The following is a 24,521-nucleotide window of genomic DNA, read 5'->3' as shown; positions in this document are numbered from 1 at the left end:
AAATCTAGTTCTGCAAGCTGGTGCTGTGGAAACCATGATACCTTTTGTAAAGCAGTTAGCATACTGGTAACAAAAAGGTTAAACTTCTAAATTTTGGAATTACTTTAAAGCTGACCAGCCTCCTTTCTAATGTTTGAAGACCAAAGATCCCAAGAGAAATGCTAACACTGTGATGAATAGCAGGGAGTAAAAGGTAAACACTATGGTTTGCTTTGGACTGAGGCCAACTTTTTGCAGTTTCTGCAGCCACACTGAGGTCTCATAGTGGTTGACTGGACTCATCATTGTACATGGACCATTGGATTTACTTCCTAACATTTCAAACTCACTGTTTTATTTTTATATACAATCTAGAACATAGAAATAATTGGTATCAGCAACGTTGGAATGTTACATACTGCTAAGCTGGGAAAAAAGAAAGGGAGCAACGGAAAGGCTCCTTTTGGTGTAACTTTCATCTGTGGCTGCTATTCCTTCTGTGTCATACACAAAAGGTGTTTCACCCTCAGCTGGCATTCTTGGAAAGGTAATGCTGTCCTCAGCTTCGTAGCTGAGTAAAACTCAGTTTCCTCCTCTGTACAGAGCGTCAGAACTTGTGTTTATTGAGGCAGTGCATGCACCAGTTAAAAGGGATCAAAATAAAGCAGCTTCTGTTCAAGTTGAAACTTACAGTTTCAAGCAGCACGATGTGGAGGCAGAAAGTTGAAAAAGCGAGCTCTGCCTTGTCCTCTCCCCTCTGGGAGGAGGGATGCCCTGGTCCAGACATCCCACGCTGTAGCAGTGTCAGCATACTCTCAGCGTAAACAGGGAGTCAAATCCACTGGTATCGACAAGTCAGTGATTTTACACTTCTGCGACTTCGAGGGAATTGCTCTAGGTGGAGAGGGGTGAAAATGAGGGCAGAGTCAGGCCCAGTACATTTCCTCTGGCTGGAAGGAGAAACCAGGCCTTCATCATTTTGTTCAAGCTATACAATAAAATCCTTCAGTGCAGCCTATTCCAAATGCATGACACTCTGCAGAAATGAGACTGGGCATGCCTGCCAGCAGCCTTGAGGCAGATGCTCTCTCCCGTTTACCAAGGCACTGCATCATCTCCTAGGCTGAACCATGTTGTTGCCAACATTACGGACTCACTGCGATGCGTCAAAGCCCCCCCAGCATGGACACTGAACTGCACAGCCTGCCACCGGTTTACTGTCTCCTCAGTGTATCGGGGAGGGGGGGAACAGGAGTGTATACACGCATAGGCACACACACAAGGTACACACGTACATTCTCTCTCTCTCTCTCACACACACGCGCGCGCGTGCGCACGCACAGCCCAAGGGAGGTAAGTCCAGCCCCCAGCAGCGGGGCCATCCTTCTGCTGCTGGATTTTTCCAGCCAGAGCATCTTGCCGGCTCTGCTGTAATTTATGGAAATTGGTTTCTGACGTGGGGGTTTTTCTGTTACGGCAGGAACCCTCCGACTGGAGGAGGCAGAGCTGCAGTCAGGGCACGGGAAGAGAGGGAGGCGAAGAGGTGGGGGGCAGAGGGACACCGAGGGAGTGGAGAGGACAGAGAAAGAAAAAGACACAGGGACACTTCAGAGATGGGTGAGTTATAACTAACAGAGCAGGAAGAAAGGCAGAGAAAGGGAGAGAAGAGCTGTGGGGAAGGGAAAGGGAAAGGAGCTCGGAGACTGACTCGGTCTCAGGAGGGCAAACGCCAGGAGACGAGTTCAGGGAACACCCCAGCATATCAAGAAGGACCTGTTCTGTCTGAACCTTCACCATGAGCACAAGGAAGAGCTGCCCCCTGCCACTGGGGCAAGGAGACCGGGAGGAAAAGCACGGTGAGGGTACTCCTGACCTGCAGCGACAGGAGTGTGAGGTGGAGCTGAGGAACAAAGCTATTCTGCAACAGAAGAGGCGCCTTAAACAGGCCACCCAGTTTGTGCACAAGGACTCTGCTGACCTGCTGCCCCTGGATGGCTTGACAAGGCTTGGCACCTCCAAGGATCTGGTGAGTCCAGTGGGACCCCATGTGGGAGGGGGTCCTCCTAATAGCCTTCATCCCAGTTGGGAACTGCTGTCAGGCTTTGTGAAAGGGTCATGTGTTCAGCAAAGATGAAACTTCCCTTCAGCATCATCTAGGAGCAGGTCAGGGTGAGGGGAAAGAATGAATCACTCATTTTTTTTCATCCATCTTCCCATGCATCCCTTAGGAACCAAACTCCTCACAGAGGCAGGCAGACATGGACTGGAGGGACGCTCCAGGATCCAACTTTCCACTCACCCAGTACACAGATATGTTCGTCTGACATGTATATTTCATATGGGACGTCTCCGAAAGCCCCCGTGTATTCCTGCATGATCCAGCTCAAAAGCAGACTCCTTTCTGGACTCCGCAGGGAGGGAAGCACAGCTAACTCCGAGAGGATAACGTTTGACCTTGTCACCTTTTTGCATTGTTCTCTTTCCCCCCACTCTTTGGATTTCAGAGGGGCAAGCGCAGGGCAGGATCGCTAGCCAGGCGTGCAGGCAGCTGCAGTGGCCAGCACCAGAGGATGCCACCTCTGGGGAGGAGGCAGAGGAGCGAGGCCTGTGGGTGTCTCCTTGTGGAGACATGGAGCAGGGAGCGTCAGGGAGGGGATCTGTTCCAGGAGCCTGGGCAGTCTGTGGTCTGCAGGGACTTCCTCAAGGCTGGGAGCGTTTCCCACAGGATCTTTGCTGGCTTACCTGCATGCATCTCCCTCTTGCTCTGGCAGTTTTGCTGTCTGACTTCTCTCCACTGTGGAGTTTAACTGCTCGAGGTTGCAGAGGTCTAAACCATTATCCCAAACGGTTTAGACTGGCCTGGGTCTGGCCAGTGGTGGGGGCAGAGCCACTTATTCCAGCTGTGCCAGCGGGTGCCATAGAAGATGTTGCCCCTCCCTGCAGCCTGTCCTTCCCTCTGTAACCTCAGACCATGGCAGCAACACCACAGATGCTCGTGTGTCGGTATCGCTGGTTGTGTCCCAGCTCCCGTGGCAGGCCCCATGGCTGCCGGCAGCGAGGCGCTGCTGTGCACGGGGCACACACGTGTGGGACAGGCAGGGTCCCAGGCACCGGGCTGGAATGGAAGCCATGCTCCGGGCTGAACCCCCCGGGCGCAGAGGCTTTGCCACGCACAGATGAGGGGTCAGTGCCATGTTCCTGTGCCGCTGCGCCCTGCTGCTCCTGCCGGCCTCCCCACAGCCACCTCAGCTGCTGCTGACAGTCGCTGGCTCAGCGGGGTCAAGGGTGGCTCCTCAAAAGCTGTCACCTCATGCTCCGCCAGCCCTTCCCAGCCACACACACGGCTGCCAGCAGGGACCCCTCTGGCCCTGGACGCAGCCGCTGTCTGAAGTGCAAGAGGGAAGTCACGTAAGCGTTATACTGGTGAGGAACGGGGCTGCTCCTGCCCGTGGGGAAGGATGTCTGGCCACACCGGAGCCTGGAGGGCCTGGAGGGCCTGGAGGCCGGCGGCAGGGGCTGGCTATGCTGGCCCTTCGTGCCCCGCAGTGCTGCGGCTGAAGCACCCCAGGAGGGGACAGCCAGCGTACCCTGCGGCTCTCCCTTGTACAGCTTTTGGCAGGGAACGGGGAGGAGCCGCTCTGGAGTCTTTCAGTGCACGTTTGCTGAGCCCAGCTGCAAAGGCAGAGAGGAGCATGTCTACCTGCTTTGCTTTGGAGTTGACTCCTGTCACACCGTGCCCCCAGACGACAGCTGCGGTGCCAGCCAGCGGCCCCCGTGAGGGTCCTGCCAGTACGGCTGGCTGCCCAGGCCTCCGGAGGCTGGCACTCTGATGCCCCACATGTTTGCTCCAGCTTGTCTGGGTCACTCGCCACAAGCAGCTCTCCTGCTCAAATTAACCATGCTAGGCAGGAGACTTCCTCGCACGCAGGTGGCATTCCGTCACCGAAAACCACTGCGTAGTTCATGTTTGGTTCATAGCAGAATGGCTGCAACATTTTCACCGTGGAGTTAGGGAAGCAGTGAGTAAAGCATCACATCTTTTCTGCCACGGAAACTTTGCACTGGTGTTAGAAGGCACAAAATAACGTGTGGCACCTGTGCAAAGTTCTTACACATCGTGCCATATCTGGGGTCAGTGCAGTAGCTGCGGTACCTCATTTCTGGTTTACCTTGGGGCGAGAGGAGAACCAGGCCGTAGATTTCCAAGAGCAATTCAGCAGTCCCTGCAACCTGAAGGGCTGTTGTGATATTGCTGTGATGTTTTGGGACCTGCAAATCAGAGTCCAAGATATGCTTTCAGGCACTCCTCTGGCCCCGTGCAAAACTCTGTCTATGTCTCCTAAATTGATCTGTCACCCTCCTGTAGGACAGGGCTGCAGGGCTGCAAACAAAGCAGCAGCAGGAATTGCTGGAGACGTTGATCTTGGAGAGAGCACAGAACACCCCTAGAGTCCTCCAGCACTTATGCTGAGAGTTTAATTCCCCAAAATAGGTCTCCATTGACAGTGCCAGAAACTCCAGCTGTGGCAGCCCTGCATGTCCTAAAACTGGAGCAAGGCCCTGTGTCATTTAGAACTACATGTTTTCTTATACAACGTCAGGCCGTTGATTTTTGCCACTCTTTTCTGTGTATTTTGTGTGTGTGTTCAGCTTATGCAATGCATCCAGCACTGTCTGGGATTTGATGGGCCCATCACATCTCTGGCAATGAGTAATTACACATTTCAGTGCAGACCTCGCTTTTTTTTCCAGATTTATAACAACTACAAGCATGACACATTTTTTTTTAAACGGAGAAGAAAAATAAAGTAGCTGCACGAGCTAAACCATCCTGAAAGTACCAAGAAGGTCCAAATATCTGGCTTCTCCCTTCCCAAAAATCAAGATCCCAAGCTCATATCGGTTCCCTAATTAAAGCGAGGCCTTGAGATTTCACTTTGGAGAGCCTGAACATGATGAGTTGCGCTGGGAACCTGCTCTCACCCTTCTAAGAGCCCTGAGAGGGCCTCCCTCCCAGCCGCTGGCCACAGCTCCTTCGGGTCCTCCCTCACCACCCTCTTCATCTCGCTGTTTCTCACCAGCCCAAGAGAGACAACAATCACTCCTCCGTCCCACTGGAGAGACAGAAGACAGGGAGGGCCCCAGGAGTCTGCTCCTGAACCCGATGCCTGCACAGTCCCAAAGCTCAGCTAATCCCCATCAGTGCTTGGCCTCTTCCCAGCCCAAGTGACAAGAAGGGGACAGAGGTGGCAGCTGCAAAGGGCCTGCTCTTTCTGTGGGAAAGGCTGTGGGGAGAGGGAAAGGTCCTTTGCATGCCAGATTGTGAGAGGAGACAGGAGGGAGGATGGGAATTTGGAGACCTGCCGTCAGTCCCCTGCCCTTTTCCCATGGCCCAGATTTTAGCTGGCAGCCAAACTGGCACTGTGCTCGGAGTATTTACGGAGTAAACTACAACAGCCAGCTGTGCTGTGGGCCTGCACAGTAAGCTGGGAAAAGACCAGGAACACAGAGATATTTTTACCTCACTTTTACAACTACTGCAGCGTCTCTTATGCAGCATGTGAGGGGTCTGACTCCTGCCCCTTGAGTGATGGGGAGACAGGGGCATGAGGGACGCGGCACCTCGCAAAGAGCAACACTGAGCGCAACCGAAGGGCCAGTAACAGCCCTCCTGCTCCAACCGTGGGGTAAAACCGACAAGTCAGTGCGCTTCAAGTTGCAATTTACACACTTTCCTGGCCTCAGCCCCCTGACCAAGCATAAAGCCAGTCCGAAGCACACATACACTAAGGTTAATAACAGCCCAGCGCATTGGCAAGTCTGGTCTCATTCAGATGCTTGGCCTGTGCATTGATAAGATCCTACATCAAACTGCTGCACCATCTGGAAGTTGATTTTAAACATTTGTTTTGAGAAAGATGAAAACAATGGTTTATGCTGTAGCACATCAGCCACTGTAGATTCTTTGCCTTTCTTCACATAGGCAGTTGTTACTGAGACCGCTATTGTCAGCCCTGAGCAGCTGCTCTCCTGCAGAAGGACCATGGGGCCAAGTACATGGAGAAAGGACAAAGCAACCTGCAACAGGCCTTCTCCATTGATGCTGCCCATAGTTGATTTCGTAGCTGTGCAGGGACTGGAGGCGCTGGATCAACACCAGGCAAAAACCAGAGCATCAAGCCGATGACAAAGGGAGCTTTCTTTCCAAAGCAACACTTTCCTGGGTGCATATGCAATGCTGGGACAAGAAGTTTTTCAAAATTTTTCATCTCCTTTGGTGCACCTCCTCTTCTGCCCAGAAGAAAGGAAATAGAAATGAAGTAGGAATGTGGGATACATGAGATATGAATGAGATACTTGAGATGATAGATAGGAATAAAGTTCCTTCAGCTGTTGGTCTGGCTGATGGTGCTCCCTTCTAGCTGTGAGCAAGTAAGGGCTTCATAGATGCTCCCCCAACAGGGAAGGGAATCAAAACAGTATCACTTCTGATGAAAGGAAGCAGAGACAGACTCCAAAGAACATCAGAAGCTAGTTTTAGTTTTATATGCAAGGGAAGCTTCCCACCTCACTACAAATAACCATTTGTATACATAAAATTTCTAGAGTCCTGCCTTCTTACCCACACGTACATCACACACTTGCTGGGTCCCCTGTCCCCTCCCGCATTAGAAGGTGTGAGCATGCCTGGTTGGATGTCAGTGCACACCCACCAGGTAGTGTGTTGCAGGACCTGAACAGGTACGAAGCTGCTGAGTGCATGTTTAGCTGAAGGAACAGCTACGTGTGGGGGAAAACACGCATCAGGCATGCTCTTCTCCTCCAGTAACTGCGTCGCAGAGACCTGCCTGTCACAGACATCCCAACACTTTATCATCACCTTAGTGGCTACAGAAAAAACCTTGGGATTTTGGGATAAGTCTGTCTTTCATCATTATGATCAGTTGGGTTCAACATTTGCAGTCTGCTTCCTTGGGCTAGCAAAAGTCCTTGTCCTGAGCTCCATACTTAGCTGGGATTTCTCTTTCTTTGTGATGGAGACAGCAGCCGCATAGTGTGGTCCAGAGGCGCCTCTTGGAAGGCAATCTGAACAAGCTGCGGGGCGAGACCAGGGTTCAGTCTGCATGGGTTCAATCTCCGCTGGCAAAAGACCAGGATGAAAAGATGGAAAAGGGAGAGGACAGGAGAAAAGAGACTTCACACCTGCTGATACAGTGTCAGGTAAGGCAACAACATGGCGCTGATTTCACAGTGATGGCAAATGCTCGGTGAGCTCCAGCTGCCCCACTCCAAGGGCCATGCAAAGTTATTAATTGCAAAGCCAGCTGCAGCCAGAGAGAGCAGATTTCCCACATGGCCTCACCTAGAGTTTGGATTCCGTTCTTCCCACAGACAGAGGAAAGCTTTTCTGCCACATGCATTCTAGTCGTCTATATTTGAAGATAAATTACTTTACTCGCATCTCCTTCCTTTGGAGGCCAGCTTTTCCGTGATATGAGGTATTTCATAGCTGTATACAGAAGCATGGAATGTCTCCTTACTACTCTAATACAGGTGCCTCTAGTTAATTTACACTTACTGGAGCCGGTCTGGTCTAATTCTCTCAGGTGTCAAAGGACCGCCTACGAAAGTGGCTGTGTTCTGAATTAGCACTGTTGCATTTCTTGATGAAAGCAGTATTTTTAGCTCCCTTTTCTTATATCCTCCCGTGAGCAGAACATGCTCCTTCCTGGCCCCTGTAGGTAAGAAAGCACATCCAAAAGCTGTGCCCATGGAAGAAGGCTGCATGGTTAGAGCTGTTCAATAGTATGCAGATACCAGACTCACCAAGATGTAGACCTGGTATATAAAATTCATTTTAAAGCTGCATTTATTTCAGTCACCTGTCATAAAAAACATCTCACATGTTAGAGTGTGAAGTCTACACTTCCAGGAAAACCACATATACCTTTGAAAATTCAGTTGGCACAAGTAATTATATGAATACAACCTGGTGGCAAATTTCTGAAACGTTCAGACCAGGTGTCTCAATACCACGCAAAGCCACTGTCTGGTTTGTTTTCCAGCTTCGACTGTTGCAGTTAGGCGTTGCTTGTCCTGGGTTTTAGTCTCTGCTGTAGCTAGGTTAACATAACCATACTTGGAAAAACAAACCAGTGGGATGAATGGCTCTCAGGGTAATTTGTCCAAATAGCTGGAGTCTTTTTTTTTTTTGAACAAATGAAGGAATTTCTTTTTTTTTTAATCACCACTCTATATTGTTTTGTAAGAGGAAACTCAGTGATAAACGGTGGGGGGTTTACCAGTCACATACATTGAACAAGGACAGGCATGCATAGGTATCATGTCCCAGGGGCAGCAGCTAACTCAGCTTCAGAGTCCACTACTCATTCCCCTCTTGTGTTTCTAACGGACTGTACCCCAGCTCTCACACACATGTTTTCCTTCAGGAGGAAGGTTAATGGACTCCACAGTCCAAGAAACAGGTCTAACGCTGCACTTAACTCCCTCTGAACTCAGTACCTTCTCTGCAGGCATTTCTCTCTTTTTCTGCCCTTCTTAAGAGCCAGTCACTGCTTTCCACACTTAGTCTTCTTACATTGAAGGCAGGGAAGCTCTCCTTCACTTCTTTTTAGTCTTGCTGCTTTTCATGTTCACATTTGTCAACTTCAAAAAGACTCGCCTGTAAGTAACAGCTCTATGGCAGGAAATGGCACTCAGGCTGCTGACCTGGCACCTTTTGGAAATCTGCTTGACTATGGTGTAGTTTTTATTAGAAATGGAACACGACCCCAGTGAAGTCTCTTCTCTCTGACAGCAGCTCCTGAGAAAAGATCATCCACCAGCATAAAGCTTCCATCTACAGTCAGGCAAGTATGCTGGAAATTTCAAAGTGGTAACAAATGCATCACCCGACTAGTAACTGAACTTGACTAGGAAATAAAACTGAATATATGTAAACTTCAGTGGTACAAGGAGATTCAGGCAATGAGTGTTTTCACTCTAACAGGTTATAGTTGCCCTGTGCCAAAGGCCTTTTTAAGTTTCAGAGATCACAGAGAGACCCAGTCTATAGCAGTTGTACTGCACTGTCCCTCACCCTCTTATTTACTTGGGTGGGTTGCTCACATGGTGCTTTAGCAGAACTTCCTCCTTTTGTGGGAGTTTTTGCAAAGCACTTTGGAAAGCTTGTCGTGACTGGCATCTGCATCATAAAATCAAGCAGCTATTTTTTGTGGTGAGGCTTGTCTCTTGCTGACTTGGAAATAGATGCTAAAAGATTCCACTGCTATCCCAAGCTGCTTTTCCTCTGTGCTAAAGCAATGTGGAATTAATCAGCCTTGGTTGGTTAAAGCAGCTTCTTGGCTTTGGAACTGGCACTACTTCAGAAAACAGAACTCTTTATAGATGGTGATCCTTACTGATTCTTCTCCCCTCTTTCTCTTTCTTGGAAATCCAGATAATTAACCTTTAGACAAAGACTAATGGTGACTGGTAGTAACAGACTGAAAATTCTGAGGCAGAGATGAGAGTGGGTAATGTGATGAAAAGTCCTTTTAGTCCAAGAAGGCTTGCAGTACTCCTTACCTAATCTGCACTGTGTTTGTGGTATGCTGGACTAAGGACTCTCCTCAGGCTCCTGGTGAGTTCTCCGGGCAAATACTGGTATAACTGGAAGGTGGATAGCTTTTGTGAGGCTGGCGGAGCTGTGCAGGGCTGTTTACTACTGAATGAGACAAAATGTTGTTTTCCACAGAATAATCACTGTTCTGTTACATCCTAGCAAGTTTTGAACTTGCAACTTTCCCAGTCTGCTCTGAAACAAAACTCAAGAATCCGCTAGTGATACAGTTTAAATTTATTATTACAATGCTAACAGTTTGTGCATCTCAAGTCTGCCTGCTCCCAAAGTGGTTCCTTAGCAATTGCTATCGATACTTCAGGTCTTCTGTTTCTGAAGGGCTGATGTAATACTTTTTCAGTAGCTGGTCAATGAACAGTTGGCTTCTGTGAGCCACAGGGATGGTTAACACTTTCCCAGTAGAATCCATGTCTGTTAATAAGGAAGAGCGGATTCAGCCGGACGCTGTTAGCAGACTGCAGTCTGGGCAGATGTGGTAGCACACCTGACCTGGCGCTCATGGCTAATGCACCCACTTAGGTAGTGAGGAGGCACAGGGAAGCAGAGTACAGAGGCTGAGGTGGCAAATGCTTAGCACGTGTCTGCACTTAGTGCTTTATCTTGCCTCTCTGCTTAGTCTGGCCAGAATCCTTTCAGGCAGGGCTGATGTATCAGTGAGGACCAGAGAGCACAGACATTACAGAGCTCTAAAAGCAGAAGAGGAGGCATTTTGCCAAAGAATCAGAGGATGGTTTGGGTTGGAAGGGACCTTAAAGATCATCTAGTTCCAAACCCCCTGCCATGGGCAGGGATAAGGGACTGTCCTCTGACTCCAGTAAATTTCTAGGCTGTTTTCTCTCTAGAAGCCTGGACTTTGTAGCACCAGCTTTTGCAATAAATAGCTCTTGTCGTGTGGGATGTCTCCAGCTGGCCTTGGGGACCTCTATGGGCAGGCACTACTCCTAGTCCTGAATGTTTAAACCTGGCATGCCAGGCAGCCTGGAGCCATGGCGGTAACGTACGTTCTTGAACAAGCAGAAGTATTGCCAAAGTCGGGAGCTTCTAGAGTGCTTTGCAGCTCTTCCCCTTCTCTGATGCTCTAGCATGTTCCCTCACTCGCTTAAAGCAGATTTGTGCCAAAAGGCAGGAGGTGTGCAAGAGAATAGGTGCACATTCTGGGAACAGGCAGCAGCTCAGCTGGGTCTCCTACCAGCTCTGTCATGTGTGATCTGGATTACCGCAGGATGGCAGTTCAAGCTGCTCTGCAGTGAAATGGAACTGCTCATTTGTGAAGGAGCTGGGGGACTATTCCAGTCCAAATGTGCAAAAAACTGCAGAGAGGGCTTCTGAGGGCTGGTTTCTCTGTGGTCTGACTCTATTTCATGAGTCTTCCAGCTGGTATCATGTCAGTTAAGTTTTGTGTTCTCCCAGCCTGTGACTTTGCAATTCTGTGGCAATTTCCATACCATGTGCTGAAGAGCAGCCTTGGATCGAATGTAGATGCCAGTGCAGCTGAGACTGAGAAGCACATGATATAATGGGGAAGGCATAGTGCTGGCAGCCAGAAGTTTGTAAGATCTGTCTTGGCTTTGGCTTTCCTACAGTACTTGGCATTTTATGCTTCACTTGAGTGTTGTAAGAAGTCCCAAGTGTTTGCAGTCACATGGGACTGTTAATTAACCGGATATAATTCTTTGTGAATAAGATTTGCTTTTTTACATTAAAGGAGAAAAAGTGTAACAACCAAATCAGGAGCTGTTGAAAATATGCAGCTGTGCATATTTTCTCTGTGGATACTGCTTGAGCACTGCTCTCCTTTTTCCTGGATGAGGCCACACACGGTGAATGCTCTTCCTTCTAAAACTATTGATATTGTTTAAATATACATCATATATGCATATATGAGTCTTACATGGTTCTTGGTGAACTCTGTAAAACAATACAGGTTAAGATCTCTAGTTCCAGTGGTCTTGCAGTTCTTGAGAATTTCTCAATTAAGTGGCCATTCTAGGAACATGGTGTATCTAAATGTTCAGAATGATTAAATTCTCTACACTGATGTACTGCAGATGCAGTTTAGACCAGAGGAAAAGCTCCAAGACAAAACAGACTTGAAGCTTCCAGCATGTACTTTATGAGGTTGCCTTGAGTGCAATTAGCTCTTCCTTCTCTTTATTTTTTTTCCTTTTTGAACAGAACTCTATTGATGTCCTTGATAACCCTATTTTTTTAAACCTTTACCATATATGAGACCTGCTGTTACTTCAGTACCTCTGGCCTGCCATTAAGGACCTCTGTGCAGAGAAGACAGAAAACAGATGGCAAGCACATCTCCTGTTCCCTTTCAAGTGCAAAGGGATGAAGAAATAAAGTGGGCAAGGCACTGGGGATTATTCCAGTAAAATCATTCAGAGGTGACTTGGGTGCAGGGCATCCAGTCTCTCCCTTTACTAGATGACACCAGCTGTGAATATTGCAGTTGTAGTGTTTATGTCGTATTTCTTTAAAGAGCTGTCTAGGAACTTAATGTAAGCCCCACACAAATCAGAAGCCTCATGCTTAGGTTGTGTCTTGGATTCAGGACTCACTTGGATGTGTCAGTTATCTTGTGAACTGCCTTAAATTCAAGCTCTTCTCCGGTATGCTTGTCCTGGCGTGGTCCTGCTTCTCCCACAGACTTCTCCCTCTGGAAGCTTTTCAGCTGACAACAGATGTCTAACTCTGGAACATTGTTCCCTGTGACACCAGAAGAAATGGAGAGAGGAAAGCTACAAAGGCTGTAGCACGTGCTTATATTCCTTTAGAAGCTTTTATCATATCAGTTATTGCTCTGTTAATAAAATCTATGTGAGTTTTCTTAAATTCACAAGCATCTTTTGCCTGGAATACTGCTAAGTTAAAGTCACTGATAACAGATAAGTGTCTGGGCAATCAATAGAAATTGAAGAAGATGAATTAAAAAAAGCCTTTGGCAGAGGTTTGCAGAGCAGTGGGGAGACAACCGTTGTCTTCGACAAGTCTCCTGGTTTCTGCCTACTGCCTAAAGCACCACACCTTCGGCTGTGTGGCTAAGGAAGTTCTAAGAGATGGTCACACTGTTAGAGGACTGGGTATGCCAGTTTTGAGCCCACAGTAATTATCTGTTGTTATTTTTTCTAGTGCCAAGGTCAGGTATTGAAAGCAACTGTTAACACCGGGTGTCTACCAAATCTCATCTCCAAGAGCTGTTTAAACCAGCTGGGGTAAGTCTTTGCACAGCAGCAAAGGAGGGGTGGCTAAAAGAAAACCTATGGCAAGAAACTAGGCACTCTTGGTTCCCAGCCCCAGTGATAATTACTAGCAGCTTTGCATGTGCACATGGCTGTTTAGGAGAAGACGCAGAGGGTGGGCTACAGGGCAAGGCATCAGAAGCACTCACAAAGTTGTGTGCAGACCCCAGCCTAGGAGGCAGAGCTGCGTCATTCTCTCTGTGCGTACTGCAGGGCAAAGCAGCCCAGCTAAGGGTTAGCCTCAGCAGTGAGGAACCCAAATGGACGGCGCTTTATGGTTTTGCTTGTGGAGTCTGCCTCCAGTCATGCTGTATGAAAGAGATTCCTCCTCTTGTGGGCCTGTTCCCAATGAGACCGAGAAGCACTGCCATCAGTGAGAAGTCCTGTTTTTCCTCCTCTTCCTCCGCTTGAGGCAATAACACCTCTTGTGTCCCACAGGCTGGAAGAAGTGTCTGCCATGGACTGTGGAGACCTCTCTCTTCCCATATCCAGCGTTGTTGGCCGAGTAGAACATATGGAGTTGCAATTTGGCCAGGAGACAGTGCTGTGTTCAGCACTGGTTGTAGGTGAGAGTGCCAGCCCCTCCTCTCCCCCAGTTTTCCTGTGTCCCTCTTGCCCTGCCGAGGGCATTTCAAAGGATCTCTGGGAAAAGCATAATGGTGTGGGAGGTTGGTGATGTGGTCACCTCCGCTGCTGGCCAAGATTATTATGCTCTGTGTATATCCCAAATGTAACCACAGGCGAAGGGCATAGGAAGAGTACAGAGAAGACTGAAGATGTTGAAAGTGGGGAGAAATTAGGTGCTTTTTGGTCCTAATACAGAATGTGGAAAATTCTTGTGCCCTTCTAAAATAGACCTTTCCTAGCATTATCCAGACTGTTTGATTAGTACTCTGGTGCCCTATGTTCTCCCACTGAAAAGGCACTTTTGTCTTTGGCTGGATGGAGTCATCAGAGAAACTGATAGAGGGTACAGCTTATTCCCCAGAGTGTTTCTGTGTGTACTCATCTGCCTCTGCTGCAGGAGGCACCCTGGAAGAACCTGGTAGGCCCAGAGTGTTGGGTTTCCCTTGGTGTCCTGAGGAGGACCCTTTGAAGGAAGGAGCCTTAGGAGACAAGGTCAAGTCAGCAGGCACTGGAGCACGCCCAAAGAACGGCAGAGGCTGCATGTTCTGCATTTCCATCAAGCTGTACATATGCTGAAACCAACTCAGTCGTCTTTTTTCCCCTGTTCTTTCTCCCTATTAGTCTTCCAGCTTTACCCTATTCCCTTTGTTTGCCTCCTCATCTTTGATGAGTATTATCAATCTTCCAAGGCCTCCCTTGCTCCCTCTTTCCATGTCCATTCTTCCCACCTTCCTAGTCATCTAGAAGGGGCTTCCTCCTCTTCCACACTCCGGCTCACTCTTCTTCCCTGTTTTCCCCTCTACTTGTTCTTGCCCTTCATGGGGACTCCATACTAGCACCAGCACCACTGAATTACCCCAGTAACACCTATCCATTTTGATGGGATGTGGACATGGCTGCCTGAAAGGACCAGAATTGTTACATCTATGCCTTACATCTCCCTGTGCACACAGCGCTCTTGTTTATGTGGTGATAAATAAATTACGAAATACAGCCACACACAGGGCAAGCAGGTATCCAGGAAACATGGGGCATGTTAATGATGTCACGGGTGGCTGCTGAACCCTGGAGACTCTAGGAGCTGAGGATTCCTCCTTCCCTGCCAGTGAGGTCCAGATGGATGACTCTAACACCCACAAGGTTGCTCTTGACCAGTCCAATGCATGTTCTCAGTGGCAGGTTCAGTCAGCAGCAAGGCTGAAGTATTCCAGAGAGGCACATACAGAGAGGACACAGCCAAGGCCATCCACACAGGTTGCCACACACCTTTACTAGCCCTCACATCAGCAGTGCCTTTACCAGCGCTCACATCATTGCCAGCACAGATAGCCCAGTGCCCAGTCCTGGTCCTCCTCTGTCTGACCAGGATGGAAGTTCACTAGCAGAAGCTCATACATCCTCAGTCTCTAGCTTCACAAGCACACTCATATTCACAGTCTTCAAATAACAGCACAGCTTTTAAGTCTGTTTTATATCCATGTCTGGACCCTAGGTCCCTCACCTAGCCACTGACCCAGGCCTTGAGTCTTTCCAGATGCAGGTTTTTTTTCTACTTACTGGCTAGACCAGACTGAAGTTTTCTAGCTAATTATGTATACAAATCCACCAGCTTATAGCATTAAATTCACTGCAGAAATATAAATACAAGTCTTTCTAGTTAGTGGCATTTAGACCTCTCACACATATGCCCTGTCCTTTTCAGTTGCTGGTTTATAATCCTAAGGCTCCTGTGACCCTGGTCAAAATTGGTACCCAGAGCTCCCTTGCATGCTGATCTCTCCAGCTGCTGGCACTCGGGTGTATCAGCCCTATGACCTGTGCTCTCTTCCCCAGCTACTGGAACCCAGACTTCTCTTGCACACTGGCCCGCTCTAGTTGCTGGCACCTGTGAGTTATGTCCCCTTGTCCAGTTGCTGACACAGACCTATAGGGCCTCTGCTGTCCCTTCAGTTACTGGCACCTCTCCACGTGCCAGTCCCTTTGGTTGCTGACATCTAGATTATTTGCCCTTTAACCTGTGGCATTTTCTACATTTGCTGACACTTACGACTTGCAGCAGTCACACATAGGATAGAGAGGTTACACAGAAAAAAAATTACTTTATAAAATTATTTAATAAGAAGATCAGATAGATTGCGGCCATCAGGAGCAGGGTTTGGTCAGACAAGTGAACTGACCAACAGCCTGCTTGCATGTGACTGGCTCCCTTACTCCCTCTCCTCTTCATTATTCCATGCTTGTTCTTCCCTGATCCACCCTGCTGCTTGACTTCTCCTGCCTTTGGCCCTTCCCCTACACAGCCCATAGCAAGTTTTACGTGATCCCACAAGCCTCTTCTGATATCTCATAGTAAGTTCCAAACAATCCCACAAACCCCCTCAAATATTTCATAATACTCGTGATAATCATAGATCCTTCCCCTTAGCTAAGAAGTTCACTTTGACCTTCTTCAGGGTTGTGCCTGAGTAGCTCCTTTAATGACCCACCAGTCAGTGGCAGACGGGTGTTGGTCTCTGGTATTGTCACTGTTACCACCCGCTTGTTAATGTTTGTGTGTTCAATTAATCACTTTCCTTGTTATTTGTTATTATTTACTTTATACTGAATAGACCATAACCACGTAACTTTATGAACCAGCTGCTCTCATATTCCACATCCTCTTACAGGAGAGACACACTTTCTTTAGAGGGGCAATATATATAGTCTTAAGCCTGATCAGTCTCTTTTCTCTTCTCAGATGATGAAATGCTGGAGTTTTGCATTGGTCTCCAGACTCTGTTATCTCTCAAGGTAAGGAACAGCTTCTTCCTTATTGCAGGACTCCTCTCAAGAAGTTTGCAAAGATTTGATTGCTGTAAGCATCAGGAATATTTACTTCAGGTCTTCCAGGGTGCTACCGGCAATGCTTGTTGCACAGCTGCGTGGCTGGCTGCAGTATGCTCTAATTCCTTTCCAGTCCTTCTTAAAGGTTTTAGGAAAGGAATCACCCAGTAGGATACTATCACATCTTCCATTCTTTGTATTCCTGACCATCCAAGTTGCAAAGGCAACGAGGGAACTGAAGAGGCAACAAAAAAAGAGGCAAAGCACGCTGTGTCACAAGTTAGATTTGTGTTGCCTTTGGAAGGCAGATGCGAACAAGCTCTGTCCTCGCTTTGAGCTAAGTGAAGCTGCACGATCACCATCAGCGTGCAACAGTAACCAGACACGAGTGGGAAGAGTCCTCTCCTTTTGTCAGCTCAGCTCAGGGTCAGTGCTCTGCTGGGCCTGGCGCCTGGGTGGCTCAGAGCATGGCTGCAGCAAGACAGCTTGCTCCTGCCTGTCAAATGTTTGTAGCCACATGTCAAACACATAAGCAGGGAAAGTCTTGGGCTGAATGACTGAGTCATGTGAGGACATCACCTCAGAGGGAGTCATAGGAAGAAGTGAGGCGAGTGGCTCTCTGAAGGGTTTGGAGAGGAATTCATTGAAGGGAATAGGAGCAAGGAGGCAGCATGGGGGACAGGGAGGGGAACTGTAAAGTCTCTACAAACCAAAAGTGGAGTTTTTTGATGGTTATACAGGTTTTCCCCAGTCACAGACATCATGAGATTTGCTATCTGAAATGTCCAGCAACTAACTGGCTCTCCCCGTCTTTAGTGTTGCATCGACTTGGAGAAAGGAGTCCTGAGATTTAAAGCACTGAGTCAAGAGCTGCCTTTTCTACATGCCTCTGAAGAACCTGGTCAGTGACTGGCTGCGTTCCCAAAGTCTAGGGCTGAGGAGACTTGCTGCCGTGAGAGAGAGATGAGGGTGAGGCTCACACGCCCCTAACCTTGCTGAGTTCTAGGCTGAGGCATTCGCTGGGGAGTTAGAAAAAGGCAAATGGGTGCTGGAAGCTGTTGTTGCTGGGAGTGCCTCATCTTGAGAGATATCCCTCCTTTCAGTGGACCCTCTTGCTTGTCCCCATGTGCTGAGTGGGCATTTTGTTCTTGTTTTTCTATCTGTCCCTAGTCACTCCAATTTCTACTTCTGTACTAAATTCACCCTACCCTTTTAATGACTTATTTTTACAATACCCTCTGTTCATGAGACAAGAGAGTCTCTGTGAACAGTCTCCGGTTGTTCTGTGGACAGGAGGACAGTGCTTTCTCCAAAAGCCTCAAAGATTGCCATGAGTATTTCCCACCTCTTTGCCTCAGTGTGAGAGGACTCCACTCCCATTTCTTTGTGGGAAGGGCTCTGTGGCCAGTCACCTCACTTGTACTCTGGGAAGCTGGATTTTACTACTTTTTCCTGGCTCAGAGCAGAAGAGAAGTATTTTCTTGGAAAAACCTTGCAGCAAGAACACTTTGAGAGTCCTTAATTCTAAGAAAACTTTGCAGAAATGCTGAGTGTAGATGCCTAGAGTACGGTGAACGCTCACAGGGGCTTGGGCTTTGCCACTGCATCCTTGGCCACTAAGCTATATTATATGAATAGCAATGCTGTTGGTGTTATATGCAGTAACCAGACTTGCACACCCTGTTCTTCTGACCAGGCCTCTCCTCTCTGCACTCCAGCTGCTAGAGCTACATTTCTGCCTCCTCTGCTGCACCATCAGAGATCCTGCCACTCACTTTAAATGCTGCGATGAATTACAGCACCCAGAGTCTTTTGCTCTGCCAGCTCCTTTCTTTCAACTTGAGATCTAGTGATACATCAGCCTCAAGTCCCAGCACCTCAGAGCCCATCAACTTTCCTACTCCTGCATGAAACAAAACCTAGACTTCCTTGCAGTATCAGCTCAGGTCAGAGAACTGTGAACTTGTCTGGGATGATCAGGGTGATTGTTAAATCTCTTAATTGTTGGGGGGGTTTAATATTTTTTTTATGTGCATCCTAGAGCATAGCTGTATGACGAATATATAGTCTATTCTTTACTAGCTCTAGGAAAGATGCACCAGATCAGGGCTTGTTCCATGCCTTTTGACTACTTATTCACTACCTGCATTTTGCACAATGTCCCTTAGTCCACCCTTAGAATGTCACGACACCCCCGTTTTGCCTATCTTCTTGGATTAAACACTACTGGCTCTCTTCCTTTTTATCAAGCCTCTTGTTTCCATTGTGCTTGTGAAAGAATTTGTGTATGCAGTTTTGCTTTTTACTGTTAGTTCTTCCCTAAATCAGATGCTGCATGCTGTAGTTTAACATACGGTGAAATCAGCAGAGTACAGCCTGGCTGATACGATTTGGGATGCACTTCCCAGTGTTAGCTGGTGTGACTGGCATCTGCTCCTCCCACAAGCAGCATCAGGCTAGTGACTTTTATTGTTAGTCGTCATATCTTGCAGCTTCTGATCTGTTCCTTGGCTTCTTTGCCATTCTCCTACTTGTGCATCTGATTATTTCTGGCTGCATGAACTGCTTTCCATGAATCTCCTGAACGACACCAACGGTCCTCTCATTTAAGTCAGGACACATCTACTTGATGAGCCTGTCTTCCAAAGTACCAGTAATTCCTCCTGGATTTGTATCACTTGCGTGTCTGACTGGCTCCTCAAACCCAGGGGTCTTTAATGACAGGTCAGACTTGTACTAAACCATCCTGTGTCTCAGCTGGAATCTACATAGTACTTGGGTCAACTCTGCTGAAAATGTGTTTGTGATAGATGAACCACCTGTTCCTACGTGCAGCAGCTTGCCTAGTTTCCAACTCTCATTGCCCTCTAAAAATGGCATGTGAAACAATGGCAAATAATCTGCTAAAGCCAGTAGATACCATGTCCATTAAAGCTCTTATGATTCATTAACTTTTATGCCCTATTTAAAAAAAAAAAAAAAGACAAACACTTATATCCTAACCGTAAACATTAATGCTCACTCTAGCCCCAACACAAACCCTAAACTCTAACCCTCATGCTATCCCCTAACCCTATCCCTCACCCCTAACCCTAAACTTTAATGTACCCCCTAACCCTAAAACCTAAACCTACCCTAAACTAAACCTAAGCCTAACCCCTAACGTAACAGCTAACCACAAAACCTAACATTAACCTTAATGCTAACTCTAACCCCAAAGCAGTAATCCTACCCCCTGGCACCTAACCCTAACCCCTAACTCCCTAAATGTAACCACCTAACTCTAACCCCATACACCTAATTCCAAACCCTAACCCTAATCCTAAACTTAACGTTAACTCCGAATATTAAACCCTAACGCCGACTCTAACCCTATTCCCAACTTTATACCTAAGCATAACCCTATCCCTAATGATAACCCCTAACTCTGAACCTGTGTAACTAAACCTAACCCCTAACCCTTGCTCTAAACATATCCCTAACCCTACTCCTAACACTAATTGTAAACCTAACTGTAACTCCAACCAGCTAACCCTGTCCCTAACCCTGCTGGCTTTTGCTGATGCCCACAGGGGACCCTGCACCCCCCCAGAGTGCCCGAGGGCTTCTGCTGCGTTTTGCTTTGGCTTGAAGGGGCCCTGCTGCCTTCCAGAGCACAGCAGGGCTTTGCCAGCCTTTGCCAACACCCAGGCACATCTCCGCTGCCTTCCAGTGTCTTGACAGCTTTTGCTGGGCTTTGCTGGTGCCCACAAGGGGCTGCCAAAAGGCCACCAACAGCTTCAGTCCAGTGCAAGAGCTGTGCCTGGTGGGTGTCTGTTTTGGAGCTGGGCTCTGGCTAGGGTGAGGGTGTAGGTGTGTAGGCATCTTCCTGAACTCGGACTGAAGCCAACAGGAACCTTTCCAATGATTTAAAGGGTGCTGGATGGGATCCTACAGAAAATTGGCACGACTTTTGAGTTGACAATTCTATTTTGACTAGCGCCTGTCACAGCCCTGCAGATACTTGCATGCTAGCTGCTGCTGGAATTCACCAGCTGCTGTTCCTACATGTCAGCCTTGAAATAACTGGTTTTGCTTACCTTCAGAACATCCTACAGTCCTTCTGAAGCCTGTCTGTGATTCACATGCCTCATTTCTCAAATCACCAACAGGTTCCTCTGCAAATTAATTGCTACTGTAGATGAAAATCACCAGCCTTATCTATCCCTCTCCTCCCTGCATAATGAATCCTTTGAATTCTCCTTACTTTCCCCTGAGTGAATCATTCATTCTTTCACACTGGTAAGTGACAAATTTGCTTCTTCCAAAAGCAATTATTTCCTTTTTAGATAATCCTTTTAACACTGTCCTGTACCCTGGTTGCTAATACTCTCACATTGTGCTACCATCTTGCCAGCCTTTCCTCTTTGGTGTTAACAACTGCAGGCATAAATGTAGACCGTGCCACTTGTTGGTCAGAGAGGATGTTTCCAAGCAAGCACTAAATTAGCATGTGAGAGTTCTTTTCAGCTGTGAAATCAGCTCTAGAGCAGAAGACATGCCTTTCACCTTCCTCCTGTCCATGTCAGCTGAACATCCAGGTCCTTACAGTAAAGGTCTCTTCCACCCAGCCATTGCGGGGTCTGTTGTCAACAGTTAATTTGGAACCTCCCCATCAAGCCGTTGCAGGCAAAGCTTACAGAGAAAAACATTTATAGGACTAAATGAGAACTGCAGGTGGTAACACCATGGCTGACACCTCACTTCAACTCATTCCCTGAATCACAGTCTAATCCTACAGTGTCAGTACCTGGTTTCCTCATCATCAAACAGAACTCCTGTTGGGTTTCCATCTCCCAAAGTTCCTTGCTGTTAAATGACATGTTGTTCTTGACCTTAACACATGCATTCTGAATTCTTGCCCAAACCGGTGTTTACTCCAAAGACCAACATTTTTGTGTCATTACATGGGAATCCCAGCTTCCGTTGTGAAAGACAGAAGTCTTGGCTTTAAAAGATGTGATTATAAAACAGGATTTACATCTCAAAGAAGCAAACTCAACCCCATCTACAAACATTGTAATTTTTAAAAGTCTTCCTACGTTAGGGAGTGCAGTAATTTTAAAGTGTGTTGGCAAGGCTGAAGACTGCCTCAATTGTATTTTCTTTTGGAAAAGCCTATTATACAGATACACTTCCCTACCCCCGATTCCAGTCATCTCTATCGCTTTTGCGGGGCAAGGGGAAGGAAGGAGCTATCTAAAGGTCTTTTCCACTGGAGATCAAAAAATGTGAATACTTTCATACAGAAAGTAGAAATTCAGTACAAACTGCCACCTCAGAGCAGGACAGAGGCACATCCTGAACGTGTCCAACACTGGCTTCCTCATCGTGAGGCCCATCCCTTCAACATAGACAATGGAATGTTATTATTTGAGGGACAATCTCCCTGATTTGCCTTGGTTGTCAGCTCCTACTAGTTCTACTTTCCAGTAGAGCAGACACAACAGTTGTGAAAGAGTCCGCAGGGACGCGCCGGTCACAGCAAGAACAGAGAAGCAAGTGTTGCACTGCAGGTGTGAGATATGGCTGAACCCGCCTGGGGATGGGGAAACAGACTTCTGAGGCCCCTTCCAAGGCCTACATGCAAGAAGTAAACCTACCCCGAGAACACACGCACTGCTGAAGCCATAATCAGGACCTTTCAGGAGCTTGGGGTCACCTGGTTTTGAATGGAATGGGAGCTCCAGCCATCCATGCTCCCAGAGGCCTGCTCCTTCCTCCACTACTAGCGGGTGAGTTATGGAACTGAAGACCACTGAGCCACCTAGACATGCCTGCAGTCAGTCCTCCTTCCAAGAGACTCCACTGGCAGGCACTAGAACATACCTGAAGAGTTACAGAAATAACTACATTCAGCAAAGAAACCATAAAAATGAGGGCAGGGAGAGCCAGCAGTTTATGATGTCTCAGGAAAATAAAGCAACCCCCTCCCTTTTTCTTGCTAGTAAATCGTCACAGCCAAAGCCATGAACCATTTATCTGCAAATGGCCCCAGCATCTGAGAAGGCTGTTGGGACTCCTCACGTGCTCTGTGTTGGCACTGGGACATAAGAAATATGTCTTGCAAATCCTGCCTTGTCAAAAAGCCTCCCGGCACCAGTGGGTACGTCAATCTGCTGCTGAGTAGGACGCAGCAAAACATTTTCTGCTGCGTGGGAAGGAACAACGATTTACAGCTCTGTGGCTTGTGCTGGGTGGCAAGGACAAACAGGCAATGCGTTACAATGAAAGTGTAACGTAAATCCATCTGCCCGGAGACCAAGCCTACGTGCCTCCTCCTCTGAGCAGATGTATACTTCACAGAAAATTGTTTCCAGTGAAAACAGACTGAAGCATTGACTTCAGGAATTAACGACTGTAGCCAGTCTACTAATTGTCACTTTGGAGTTCAGGGCATGAAAAAGGAAGGAAAGTCATCTTTAGCCAAGGAGCAGTACAGAAGCTCCATGTGGCGGGCTGAACCTGGCTGGACGCCAGATGCCCACCAAAGCCACTCTATCACTGTCTCCCCTCAACTGGACAGAGGAGAGGAAATATAATGAAAGGCTCATGGATCAAAAAACAATGACAGGGAGAGCACTCAGCAATTACCATCATGGGCAAAACAGACTCAGCTTGGGAAAAACTGATTTAATTTCTTGCCAACCAAATCAGAGTAGATTAACGGAGAAAAAAACAAATCTTAAAATGCCTTCCTCCCCACTCCTTCCTTCTTCCTGGACTCAACCTTACTCCCAGTTTTCTCTACCTCTTCCCTCTCCAGCAGTGCAGGGGTACAGGGAATGAGGGTTGTGGTCAGTTCATGATGTTTCTGCTGCTTCTTCCCCCACAGGGACAGGGGTCCTCACACTCTTCCCCTGCTCCAGCATGGGGTCCCTCCCACAGGAGACAGCCCTTCACAAACACAAAAGCGGGTCCTTCCCACAGGCTGCAGTTCTACATGAACTGCTCCAGCTTAGATCCTTCCCACGGGGCACGGCCCTTCAGGCACAGCCTGCCCCAGCATGGGTCCCCCCACGGGGTCACAAGTCCTGCCAGCAAACCCGCTCCAGCCTGGGCTCCTCTCCCCACAGGCCCACAGATCCTGCTAGGAGCCTGCTCCAGCGTGGGCCACCCATGGGTCACAGCTTCCCTCAGGCACCCACCTGCTCTGGTGTGGGGTCCTCCAGGGGCTGCAAGTGGGGATTTGCTCCACCATGGACCTCCATGGGCTGCAGCAGGACCGCCTGCCTCAGCCTGGGCTTCACCACAGGCTGCAGCGGAATCTCTGCTCCAGCACTTGAGGCACCTCCGACCCCTCCTTCTGCACTGGCCTGGGTATCTGCAGGGCTGTTTTTCTCACTCCTCTCTCTGCTGCTGTTGTTTCCCCATTTGTTTTTCTTTCTCCTTCTTAAATATATTACAGAGGTGCTGTCGCTGATGTGCTCAGCCTTAGCCAGCCAGCAGCAGGTCCATCTCAGAGCCAGTTGGCATTGGCTCCATCAGACATGGGGGAAGCTTCTAGCAGCTTCTCACAGAAGCCACCCCTGTAGCCTCCCTGCTACCAAAACCTTGCCACACAAACAGAATACATTCCAATTAATTATTCCGTAGACAGTTTTCATTTTCCTTTGTGCACAAGGGGCACAGGAGCAAAATGCATCTGCAAATTATGATGTGCTGTAAGTAATATAAAACCGTTAAGGGAAAACGTCAAACATTAGTATTTTTCCTCTCAAGTGCTTTTAAGAGCTGAAGAGTTTTGCGGAACGGATCACCTGTAGCATCTGTATCTTCCCACCTCTGCTTTCCACAATGCAGCATGCCTGGGCTTGCACAGCACACAGCAATGTTATCCTCAGGCCAACACAAGGAGAGGGCGAGGTTGCACAGGTTGCCCTGTCTAACATTTGCATTAGTTTTGCCCCATTTTCTTTTAAAGATGGTTCTTAGGAAAATGTCACTCTGCCCCGTTAAGCCTTTCCTGTTTCTTCTCAACAATTAACAGCCCAACAATGGATCGATTTAACCTTCCTTCCTTGGAAATCATTTGACCTGTACGGCAAATTTTGTTTTGCATAAAACAGTTTCAGTCATACAACTATTTGTATTCTCCTTGTGCTTCTGTTGCTAATAAAGATTTATATTTGGCATGGATAAACAGCACTGAGTTGTTCTCT

At 47.9% G+C, this 24,521-nt stretch overlaps 1 protein-coding gene across 5 annotated transcripts; it reads left to right on the top strand.

Annotated features, from left to right (window-relative positions):
* Positions 1-414: 414 nt before the first annotated feature.
* On the top strand, positions 415-19,308 carry NRIP2 (nuclear receptor interacting protein 2). 5 transcript variants are annotated; one of them, XM_056340086.1, is made up of 7 exons: positions 420-2,005; positions 7,024-7,200; positions 12,761-12,843; positions 13,309-13,436; positions 16,235-16,287; positions 17,137-17,221; positions 18,017-19,308. In XM_056340086.1, exons 1-7 carry the CDS (start codon positions 1,775-1,777, stop codon positions 18,043-18,045), a joined length of 786 nt encoding a protein of 261 aa, XP_056196061.1. In that variant the 5' UTR covers positions 420-1,774; the 3' UTR covers positions 18,046-19,308. The 5 variants fall into 5 exon arrangements, 4 of the variants coding, with proteins under 4 accessions (XP_056196063.1, XP_056196060.1, XP_056196061.1 ...); XR_008822053.1 differs by having other exon boundaries at positions 422-2,005; positions 17,137-17,289; XM_056340087.1 differs by having other exon boundaries at positions 422-2,005; positions 17,137-19,308.
* The last annotated feature ends 5,213 nt before the right edge of the window (positions 19,309-24,521 follow it).

Source organism: Falco biarmicus, chromosome 5 (genome assembly GCF_023638135.1).
Source record: "Falco biarmicus isolate bFalBia1 chromosome 5, bFalBia1.pri, whole genome shotgun sequence".
NCBI classification, from domain to species: Eukaryota; Metazoa; Chordata; class Aves; order Falconiformes; family Falconidae; genus Falco; species Falco biarmicus.
This window is presented reverse-complemented; position numbering and strand designations above follow the sequence as displayed.

Excerpts from the sequence above, each read along its gene's own strand:
- NRIP2 (XM_056340085.1), top strand. The coding sequence starts at position 1,775 with ATGAGCACAAGGAAGAGCTGCCCCCTGCCACTGGGGCAAGGAGACCGG. Across the intron at positions 7,201-12,760 it reads ACCTGCTGATACAGTGTCAG|TGCCAAGGTCAGGTATTGAA; the intron begins GTAAGGCAACAA and ends TATTTTTTCTAG. Across the intron at positions 13,437-16,234 it reads GTGTTCAGCACTGGTTGTAG|ATGATGAAATGCTGGAGTTT; the intron begins GTGAGAGTGCCA and ends TTCTCTTCTCAG.